Source organism: Aythya fuligula, chromosome 11 (genome assembly GCF_009819795.1).
Source record: "Aythya fuligula isolate bAytFul2 chromosome 11, bAytFul2.pri, whole genome shotgun sequence".
Taxonomy (NCBI): Eukaryota; Metazoa; Chordata; class Aves; order Anseriformes; family Anatidae; genus Aythya; species Aythya fuligula.
The window spans coordinates 12127677-12139834 of record NC_045569.1 but is presented as its reverse complement, the minus strand read 5'-3'; the positions used below and the strand labels follow the sequence as shown (position 1 = coordinate 12139834).

The 12158-nt window shown below is 36.1% G+C and overlaps 1 protein-coding gene across 3 annotated transcripts in view; it reads right to left on the bottom strand.

Moving 5' to 3' along the window:
• The window catches only part of ADAMTSL3 (ADAMTS like 3), a 200689-nt gene that overhangs the window by 148913 nt on the left and 39618 nt on the right, over positions 1-12158 (bottom strand). For all 3 annotated transcript variants that reach the window (XM_032194751.1, XM_032194749.1, XM_032194750.1), the window contains exon 3: positions 8331-8450. In XM_032194751.1, coding sequence (XP_032050642.1) covers positions 8331-8450 — 120 coding nt within the window. The remainder of the gene's footprint in view (positions 1-8330; positions 8451-12158) is intronic.

The window sequence follows — 12158 nt, the reverse complement described above, 5'->3', positions numbered from 1 at the left end:
TATAAACTGAAGTTTCTTTTATTCTTGCACTAAGGCTTTCCATGCTTCACATGTCAACAAAGAGAAGCTGCTGTAAACTCACAGGTCTAAATTTTATCTGTGGCAAAGCAGCACAGAAGAAAAAAAAACTATCACAGACATTTTCATGAGAAATTCAGCAATACAATTTTACCTCCTAATTTGTGAAAAAAGTAATTCTTCACAGCTTGAATAAAGTCAAAAAATTTACCTACATTATTAAAAAACAATACAGTGTTCTGATTTTGACTGAGACCACTGACATGTTCTAAAATGTATTTGCATCACTTGAACGAATTGTGTGAACAAATTCACCATTGGGCTTTATCAGCCTAAAATGTCCTCTCTTCTATGCACAATCTGAAGAATGACTTTCCAGTTCGAAGCATGTTTACTACAGCACTTGTAACATATCTTTTTGATTTAGAAGCACTTCTCTACTATATCTCAATGAATGCTTATTGATAGATGACAGTAGTGGTGCGTCAGAACAGTTTAAGCATGGGATCATTTCTGCTACCTCCAGACCTTTAAGAGTCTTAATTTAGAAGTCTGAGGCTAAGCCTTTATCAATGTCAATTTTTGGATAGTGCATGCGTCAACTGTTGGGGGCACAAGGAGGTCAGTGGTGAATTCACATTACACTGTACTGATCTCTCAGTATTTAATCATTGTTCTCCAATAAAGAATGTCAAATGAAGGTCTAGGCTGTGTATTATTAACTCATTTCATCAAGTGTTTTGTTACTAGTTCAAAGTGACAGAACTGAGTTTAAAACTTTGCAGTAGAATGTTTGCCCAAATACACATCCTTGTCTGCTTCTAGGGGAAAAAGACCTTAAACCTATCAGTAGGAACTGAAAAATACTTTGAGGAAAGTTCTACATTGAAAACCTCAGCATGAAAAAAAAATGAACATTCAAGAAAAGATCAAGTCCATTATGAAAAAACACGCATGGCAGAGATGCTCTAAAAATAAGGGACTTCCAAGTTTTGATATATAGACCACTCAGATTGAATAAAAATACAAATGTGGCAAACATATATCCAAGAAAAAAAAAAAAAAAAAAAAAAAAAGGAAGTATATAAAAATGTAATGTGTCACAAATTTTGTTTTCCTTTAGTAGACAAGATACTCCTGATTTTATCCTTACGCAGTCCCTACAAATAAACTTCTAATCTGAAGCCTTTCTACCACATGAGTGGTCTCAGTCACATACTGACTGCAAGCTGTTGCCAACAGCACCCCACGCAGGGGTGCAGAGGAAAGCTTTATGCATCCCCATATAGACTGGTACCAGTTAGAGCAGCCTTAGTATTCACCTATTTCAGGTGTTTCAGAAACACCTGAAAGAGTTTGTGTTCATTCCCCCTTCTTCCTTGACAAGTCATCTGGGGGAGCAACTTGAAAAAAGGTTAATTTGGGAGCTATTTTCTGCTACCTGGGAATCCTCTGGCAGCAGGTAAGGCTGATATCATCACAGACACAGAAGGACCAAGGATCCAGGCCACTGAGTTTTACCACAAAATGTAGTGAATTAGGATTACAAACCTATGCACCATTCATAGAAGGTATTTAATCCAAAATGATATAAAACATGTTTTCTGCCCAAATTGTATTATTACAGGTTCCCTGTGAAGGCTGTATCTTGAAGCAAAGACTTACTAACTTCAGCAACTCTGATTTACACATAGATCTTTGGCAGGGTTGGGACAAATTCAGTAACACCAAAAAAAAAAAAAAAAAAAAAAGAAAGAAAAAAACAAGGAAGCCTGTAGTTCTTAGTGCACAAAGAAAAAAAGCCTTAATGTACTGCACACACCACTTTCACTATTTTCTCTGTACAACAAAACCCCAGGCTTAAAACGTTAGTCGGTGCTTTAAGAAGTGCCAGCTGTCTATTCAGTTTGCCAATAAATAAAAGTATGTTAAACAGCTTTCAGTTCACTAAGCAATCTATCACGCACAAGAATATATCGTTAATGATATAACTACTTGTGCAAATGCTAGTCACACACTTCCGGCAAGCAATTAGGCTAAACAAAAGTATTTTTTCAATGGGATCATACCTACTGACTTATACAAATACCAGGCTATAAGAGAAGTTTTGCATGAAATTGTAAGTGGTTTTCATTTACTCTTAATCCCTACCTCCTTTCCCTCCATCCCACTCCAAATCAGAAACACATTTCCCTTGATTGTGGAGCTAATTTCCATACCCAAGTAAGTTATCTTAAAGGTAAATAATAATAATAATAATTTAGAAGAGATCCAAATTAAGCCTGCAAATAAAAAAAAAAAAACAACTGTATCAAAATACAGGCTAAAGAAGCAAAAATATTAGGAACCTCCTAACATCACCTTCGGGTAAATTTCTGCTAAAACACTAAGTGATGCATTATATCTTCACACAGCCTTGCAAACATATGGCTCTAAACTCCTTGAACATGATTTAAAACTCCTTATTAACATCTGTAGGATTAGTACGGAGTACCACAAACCTGGCCTCAATTTGTTACTCACATGAGTAGTCCCAGCTCAGAGAATGAAATTACTTGCAGGATTTGGGTCAGTGGAGTTGGTGTTGAATGTTCAGTTACTCTAATATCAGCACATTGTCTGAATATGGATTGCAAGGCCAGACCATTTTTCAGCCAAAGATGAATATTTCTAACAATATTGAAATTCAAATAGCCGAGCATGAGAAGTTACACCTCTGGTGCTTTGACAAAATTAGTTCTATCAGCTCACTCAGAATACTCAAAAGAAATCACTGGAGCGATGCGTGGTGGAAGGTTTGCAGCACAGAAAAACACCTAAAGTAGTTTATGTCCACTTAAATGCTAGCTTTTCAAAAGAGCCTTTAAATGAAGAGCTAACTGGGATTCAAGAAGTTTTTTAATAGTTATGAAAGCTTCTTTTTGGATATCAACAAAAGCGTCATGTCACAGTACAGCAAGTTTTTGGCTCCTCCAAAGGAAGGCTACGACATTATGTATTTGAGTAGCAGGCGTGCCACTAACTACCAATCTTATTTTGTCAGGATTAGAGCTCGTCTTCACTGATGTGTTAACTTGAAATAAGTTTTGTCCTTTACACAACCCATTTCCAAGCTAAAAAATTTCTAGTTCCATTTCAGTGGTGATCTACATGCAAACTAGCTGGCCAACATGGGAGGGAATAAAAGGGCACAGACAAGGAGTGCAGAAGTCAGAGCAGAAAAATAATAATAATAATAAAATCAAAACCAGGCTGTGGTTCTCATACAGTTCCACAGGCAGAGCAGGAAAGATGGCACTTATCAGCAGGCAGAGTGGGAAAAGCAGGTGGGAGAAAATGTTGGAAAAATCTGTCAGCCCAGCTGGATCCACATGACAACTTCTGTCCCCATTGTAGCAGGTTGTACAATACGCAAAAAACTTGAACAAGCAAACACACCTCTGCAAATAAGAGGTGGAATAATAGGTTGCTGTTCCATCCATTTATTTCTGCATTATTTAATTATTTAAGTCCCCCCAGTCCTGGGTTCCACTGCCTTATTTTCATTAACCCTTTAGAAACCACAAACACACACACACCCCGAAAAGGCAAGAACCAAGCCAGAGTATTTCTCCTTGTGGAGGACAAGGCATATATCAGAACATTCACTCTCCCAGTTTTTGCCTTCACTTTTCTTGCAAATCCAAAGAAAGGCCAGTTATAAAAAGAACTACACCAGTCTCAGCCTACGTATTACAACTTTCACATCTACTTGGAAACAGACTCACTGGCTTCTACCTCACCTCACATATCTAAACACACTCAAGTCTGAAAGTGCAGATTTTCATTATTTTAATTGCTTGCTGGGTGGTTTCAAGATGCCAATATTTACCACTCTTCCTGACTGCATTTTTAAAAAGATTTGTTTAGAAACACTACAGTTCTTTGCCAAGATTGGCCTACTAAGTGCCATATGTCTAATTCCAGAATCAGGGCTTCCTTGTTATGAGTTTAAATTGGTAAACATCATAAAACATAGAAAGAGAAAAGTCAGCTAGAAAGCTAACTGATCAAGTAAACATTTTCTCACTTAGAAGATAACCTTTTTCTTTTTCTCTAGACCCCACCACAAGCCCCAACCTCCAAGGCCCCACTTCCAGCTGTCTCTTTAAGCCAGCCAAAGTGGAAAGGTACTTCAAACATCCAGCACAACCAAGCTTTCACTGCTCTCCTTGTTGGTGGTCCGTCATATGGAATGGTTTTAATAGTTGGAAGCAATGCCTTAAGTGTCAGAAAACAAGAACACTTTCTGTAAGAAAGCTTTCCAATACTACTAGTATTCTAGAAAAGAAAAAAAAAATCTTATAGTAGATTAAAAGGTGAAAAGCCAAAAGAAATGGGAAAAAAATTAGGAAACTATTCCTTATGGCAAGGTTCAACTTGTATCTTAGAGTTGGAGGAAGGGCTATTATTTATATACTTGTTTAAAAACTCATTCAGAGTGATAGAAAAGAGGCATATTTTTTTTTCAGTCTCAGATTTCTAATGGCAAGTGAAGTCTTTGGCCACACATCAAAATGTATCTGGTGCTATGTTAGATTTAAATTACATTGACTCAGTAGAATTTTAGAAATGCAGTATGCAATACACTGATGCAAGACATAGCTTGCTGAACAATGCAAGAACTATAACAAAGTACTCAATGTATATATTTCTGCTCTTTAGGAGCCCTCAAAAGTATTTGCTTTGAATCACTGTTTTTGTTTTTCCCTGAAGATAATGGAGCAAATGTGTCAAAATTATTCTATACCTTTCTGTTCAGATGTCACGAAAATACCTCAGTAAATAAAGGTAGCAGTATCTGATCTAGTCCTATAAGGCATTTTCTTCTATAGTCATAATACAGGAGGTTATATATGTATATATATATTTATTTATTTATATTCACTGAATTTAGAAACCATCTAGCCAAAAAATTTCATCTGCATGTAATTCTTAAATACACACATAGCAACTGAATATGCAAAGGGGTTAGTGCAATCCTGTGCAAAAATGAGAGCACAGTCCTGCCAGATTAAACCAGAACAAAATGTACTGTCTTGCATATACAACATGAATCCATATGTAATTTTTCTGGGCTAGAAGAGAGTACAGTGTGTTCCCATTAATATTTACTCATCTTCCATTTCAAACTGTAAGCTTTGTATTTTCAGATAGCAAATACTTTTGAATATTCAAGTAACAGCTAGTTCTATTTTACTGAGATTACTTACTAACAAAGGAATCCAGAATAAACTGGCTCTCTGCTTGAAAAATATCACTCAACAGCCAAAGAAAACCCCTCTGAAACATTCCTGTGTTTGGAGGACGTAAGGAAACTCATCTTGGATGATGATGATGGTGCTATATAGAAATAATACTTATCTATCCTATCAAACTGGACATTTTATTGGCCTGGGTATCAGGTACAGTGCTAAGTGGGAAAGGGCACACTTGGGAACACATGGAAGGATCACTTTTCCCGTAAGGGTCTTGACATCTTGTTGGCTAGCCAAAAAGGCATGGGTTGTCCCCCATCCTCTTCTCCCGATCCCATGCTACAATCTTAGAAGCCTGTCATCCATTTCCATCCTTTATTCTCCCTTCCATGAATACAGACAGACCATCTGACAATGGATTGGGTAAGACTTATCTTCAGTTTTGTTGGGGTGAAGCACCCAAGGTTATTTCACTTGCTCAATTTTCAAGTAAATTTATCTTAGGATGTGCAGGAACAACAGGACTCTGTAGGGGTGCTCAGGAGAAAATTCTGGTAATGTATTTCCCCACTGGCCAGCACCCTTTCAAGGTGGGGCAGGATAGAAAGTGAACAGCTGAAATTAAACTGAATTATGGTGTGTGAGAATAAGCTATTGCCTTTTTTTGATTAAGTGGCCATGTTTCTGTACCAGTTCCATTCCAGTGTTGGCTACATTACGTAATTGAAAGTAGCCTTTCAATTTACATAAATTCCTCTTTATTCAACTGCATAGCCTTATCAGAACTACTGCGTTTGTCTGCTTAAGTATTAAGAATGATTACAAGATGCTCTGTACCATATGTAGTAGTTTCATAAACAAGTAGGATTTCTTTATTTATTTTGCCAGTAAAATGCCTGACCATCTACTCACGAAAATGGAGTAAACCAAGTAGCTGGTGTAAATTATATCCCACACCTATCCATAGCAGCCTACAAAATTCAAGAAATTAGCCCATGAATTAATTTCACCACCCAGTGTAAGACTTCTTTTCATTCATAAAATGAATGTAATATGAAAGAGTAGAATATGGAAAACAAGAAAATTATTTTTTGTCTCAGTTTGAACACAAATTTTTTTATGAACATCAGCAGAAGCATAAGTAAATTATAACTGTACGTTATTATGATTCTATGATTAATGTCCTAGACAAGGAAACAATATACAGAATATTTTTTATTTATTTATTTTACACCCAGGAAAGTAAAGTAGACACAGGTCTACCTGCATTCCTACATTCCTACTTATATTCAATGCATTTATATTTATTGAAAAGTCCTAAGGACTGAATTTCCTCTGAAAAGGAACTACTACTAATAATACATTTGCCTTTATTTTCAACTTTCCAATGTTTTAGCTTGAGTTCCAAGAACTCAAACTTAATTTCTTACTGCTCTTTCTTCCTGCACTGTCTGGGAAGAGCAGGCTTCAAAGCTGAATTACATTTGTGAAAGAACAGAAGCTGACCATACCCAGGATCTGATTCAGATCCCAATGAAATTAATGGAAAACTTTCCATCAAATGCAATTGAGCTTGGAACAGGTTTCTGTATAGAGCTATGCTGGTATTTGAGGTTTTGTGGGGATTGGGAGTTGTTTCATTTTGTTTTTTAATCAGCAATGCTATTCACTTAGTACAAACAGTCTATTCAAATACTCAGACAATTCCTCAGTTGTATTTTATAGTCTTCTCTAAGAAGTGCTCAATTTAATGGAGATTATTTTGAACAAAAGTGTATAACCTTTGCAGGATTTTTCTTCTGCTGTCATTAAATGCAACCTGGGTTGCAGCTGCATTTTTCTGTACTGCAAGTTTCTTTCTGAGGTGTTTTGTCCAGAGGACATCTTACCTGAAAACCTTTTCTAGAGATGATACAAGATCTTCTAGGATAACAAAAGTATGAATTATCCTAAACATATATAAACTATATTCAACTAAACTACAAGTTCAACATGCTTGCTACTCAGTGCTTTCAAATTCCTTGGGTCCTCCTAAACAGCTACTCGGTATAAAGCTTTAAACTCATCCCAGTTCTCTTCTTTTTTTTTTAGAGCAGCTGATGAGCAAACTCTTCTTTCTCTGAGTAGGTCCTGCAAGGAGATCATCTTTCAAAAATAAAGCTGTCAGTCACTAGACAGAACTTGTGACTGCAGGGCAAGTTTAGCTCTTCTCTCACTTTTGGGGATTGTTTCCTAACAAATTCCCTCTTCTTACACTAAGACACATACTGTAAGTGTCTATGAATGTAATTCAGACTGTTTTGATGTGGAGTTTCAACTGACTTCTGGAACACATTGTGTTATGAGTAAATTTCCACAGCATGCCACACATTTCCTAGGTTTACTTTAGATCTTTTGCCAAGATTAACAGCATTTCTTTCATGTTGCTTTCTTTACATTTATATCTATATTCCATGTTTAACAATGTTTCAATGGGTCTGGAGAAAGCATTAAAGATCTTTAACTTTAAAATACATAATTTGTTGCTTTCTAAACACTCTGCTTCATCTATTATTCCACTTTGCATTTGTTTATAATTCACTCAACCTTCCCTTCTGAAAACTTCATGAACTGACAAAATTTGCTGACTTTTCACAAGCTAGAAAATGCAAGATATGCCTTACACTGATTTATCCATGAAATAAAACAATTAAAATAGGTCAAACAATTCACAGAAACAACAGTAAATTCTAATTCTACACATTTTACAATACTAACTATAAACATCTATTAACACACAAATGAAATGTTGTTGCTTTCATCTCTATTACATCCCATAAAATTTTTCCACAAGTGGTTTTGTCCTATTATTTTCACAACTTCAATTTCATTTTGCTGTAATCATTCATTTTATCTCTACATATTCTTTTTGTGTTACATTGAGTGTTATCATTCATTTTGCTGTAAGTTTGATGCATCTTCAGAAGATACCAGACACCGTTTCTTAATTCACAGAAATCTGTATCTCAGAGTTACATGAATGTGACTTCTCTATCATTTTCACATGATTATCATTTTCACATATGGCATACTGACCTGGTCATCGTAACGGTAAGTGAGGAATTGCTCCCCTGTGGTATCCTCAAGAAAACTCCCTTGTGGAGAGAGAGCAAATTCAGGCAAGAAGTATGCACCTTGGGACTGCTCTGCTCTTGTCTGTAAGAGATTCAGAAAGGTCACGTTACAGCTACTACAGACGCAAGTCAAGATTTTAAACTGTACATATAGTTACAATGAATAGACATGATCTTCTGAGTAAAATGCATTGTGTTTTTAAGACACTGTATTTCTGGGGGGATACTTTGCTCCAGAGGTCTGTCACAAGGATTTAACAAATGCTTACAGGGATCCAAAAACAACCAAATGCACTAGTAGCAGAACCACCTATTAAAGATAATATCTCTGGCTTATCAGTTACCACAGCTGAAAGACAGTGAAAAAACACACTGAAAAAGCAACATCAAGTTATGCTTTCTTTTTTGGTTACATGCTTCACTAGACTGGCTGCTGCAGACAATAATGGGTTTTTAGTTAAATACAGCATGTCTATTCTTACAGGACAGCACAAAAAGAGAATCATAGTTTAGGAGACACTTTGGGAGTTCAGCTAGACCAGCCCCCTCAAAGTAGGGTCATCTGTGAGCCCATGACACTGAATTACTTTCCTGTCCTGCAGGAAAGAAGTTGCAAAGAATAAATTGGATGGTGGGAGGGGAAAATGATTGAATTGAACACCAGAGAGTGGTCCATATAAGTTCTGTAAGTCATGCACAATTGGTGAACAGTGCTTGAGAACAGGCCAGGAGAGGAATACGGGCCCATTTTGAGCTCCAGAAGAGCTAATTCTGTCTAAATCAGAGCCACTATCTCCAAGCTGGCTGACACCTAGGCCCTTGTTAGGCAAAGGTCTATGGTCTGATCCATGGATTTTCAGGAACCATAACACTTTGAACATGCTAGACATGCTGAAGACATGCTGGTTGAATATGCTGTCATTGCATTGTTGGTCTAAGGCAGCCCAGCCACGTAGCAAATGTACTGCATGGACACTTATGTCCTCATTCCTACTATCAGGCAGCAGCTCTACCCTGGAAAGCTAATTGGTTTGCATACAAGAGAAAATGAGCAATCGTTTTTTGAAAGAAGAGTACTGGATCCAGCTGGGGTAGGGGAAGAGTGGGAAGGGCAAGAAGATGAAAGTTACCTTCCAAGAGGTTGAAACCTTTTAGGGAAGAAAAAGACTGAAATGTACAAGTTATTGCTGGACATTTACCAACAAGTCAACTTAACAAATGGAGTTTAATTAAACTGTTCTTATATTTTGACATATGCAATAATTTTACAGGAAAGCTTACAGTTACCATCAACCAGTTTCCAGACTGTTGGCTAGAACTGTACCAAACAACAGCAGTATAACCTCAGTGCCAGATAACTAGAGATTTCAGAAACAATCTATGTAATTCAACCAGTTTGTAGTGGAAAAGGAAGGCAAGAGCTTCTGTAGTTCCCCTCTTGTGCAGGGAATTCACTTTCTGAAACTCACAACTTATCTCATAAAAAACAGATGCCATGTCATTCTCAGTGTGAGTCTGGAGAAACTTAACATTGCTGTTGCTTACTCTGTTCTGCAAAGAAGTAGCTGTCAGCTTCTCAGACTGTAAACCCCATCATTTGTGACAAGCACTAAATTAACATACTTGTTCTAAATTGAGCAATCTTCATATAAACTAGAAATAGCTTGCAAAGGACATGTCTAGACTAGGGTAAAAGGTCACACTTCAGTGTGCTGGACCGAAGAAGATTTTAAAGAGGACTTTTTCACCAGGCCCGCATAATAGTAATTCATGTTCATTGTGTTGTCACGACATTTTCTCTAAACTCTATTATACCAGTGGTCTCACTTGTATACTGTAGCCAACTGACTTTATTTATGCAGAAGTAAATTACAGAAAAAAAAAAAAAAAAAAAAAAATCTGCATTTGATAACAATAGTTTCCCCATAAAGTAACTAAGAGAGGTCCACAGTTACACTTCATGCTGAATCCAAGCTGGCTGCAGCTCACGCAGGCCTTGACATGTTAAGTGTAACCCAGACGTGAAACTGGCTGACATAATCTGGCATTTTTCCCCACTGGTTTCAATGGACTATCGATAGATCCTATATAAGGGAATATAGCAATGATGTAATCCTATGATTTCAGTACAGGGCTAATGGATAAGAGATATGCGTTCTAAATCTCAAGTGGCCTGGGTTAAACTACTTGACATTTCTACCTCAGTTTCCCCAGGTGTATAACAATTACAGCATCAAGTGATCCGTATTAATAGTGTATTGTAAAGTTTAGTTTATATTTGTAAAATACTTTGGAAAAGAATAGTACTAAATGTATAATAAGTACTAAATAAATAAGTACTAAATTTATAATAATATTTTGGAAAGAGCTGTCGAACTAAAGAACAGAAGAGAATCCATATTACTCTACCACACTTCTTAGAAAAATGTATATCATACTGCTGCTTGATTTCCCATAAACAAATTTGCCAGTAGGGTATGCAGTGATTAACTGGTTTGTGCTTCTCATCTTTATAAGGTAAATATTTAAAATAGGAGGTCTTTGGACATTCATCAGTATTATTCTTTGAATATAAAAGATGCCAACATTTGAAGCTGAAATAATGATTTAATAAATATTATATGAAAAAACAAGGATTTATCCCACACACATGAACATATATTCAATTTGTTTTTAATCAAAAGCTAACAAATGGCTAGTCACTGGGGAAGTAGAAGAATGCTTGCCAGATTAAGGCAAGATCTGGCTTTCAAGCATGGAAAAAAATCAATGAAAAAAAGGTGAATTTTTTATGAGGTTACACCTGAGGTTATAGTAGAAACTGGTCTAAATGCAGCAATAGGTACTGCTACCTACCTAACATTACTAAAGTGAAGGAGAAATGCAGCAAAACATTCAACTGAAAGCAGGAATCTACTAAGAATGCACTGAGTTGAATGACAAGGGGATATTGAAGCTAAGTAAATACAGCTGATACACAGCCTAAATCAAGAAGTTTGTTAACAAAATCAAAACTTTCTCAAAGAATTATTTTGAATCAACTCAAAATAGCATAAAAACATTTTCCCCTCTAGGTATATGCACCTTAAGTAAGCTGCATTTTTGCTGTTTGAACCTTTCCAATACACTTCCATTCATGTATCGTACTGAACACAAAATGCACTGTTTCCATTTGGTCCACTTTATTCCCCACTGAGGAGTCTATCACAGTTCCTTGTGAGCCTTTTATATTTCTATGGGTACTTTTGCCTAAACGTAATTCATATTTCAACAGTCTCTGGTTTTATAGTGTATTTGGGATCATCTCTGAATGATTTAGCTAATCTGATATAAATTTATGTTTTAAACTAAAGACTGCAAGTTTCAGAAAACAATTATATTTCATGCTAGTGTTTTAACTCTCTTTAATGGCCAGTTTAATGTTAATAGCTTCAAGTTAAATGTGTGAAATTACAAGTACAGTTAAGATTTAGAACAGGCATTTTAAAACAGCTTTACAATTCCATGATCTTATTAGAGATGAAGAAAGAAGGTGATAATGTAGCTAAACCAGGTAATACTTGCTACATAAAATCCGTTAAGATTAATGCAGATAAATAGATGAATTGGTGTTTAAAACTTTTCTGGGTATCAGTTAGCCAGAATATGCCTCTTATTAGTCAGAAACTGAAAATAAAAATAAAAAATCTTCCATCCTACATCATTCTACCTATGTGATCAAGGAGAAATATCCTGAAAAGTAGATAATGTATTTAGGTTCTGGGAAGTGTAAAATGGCACTGTGCCTATT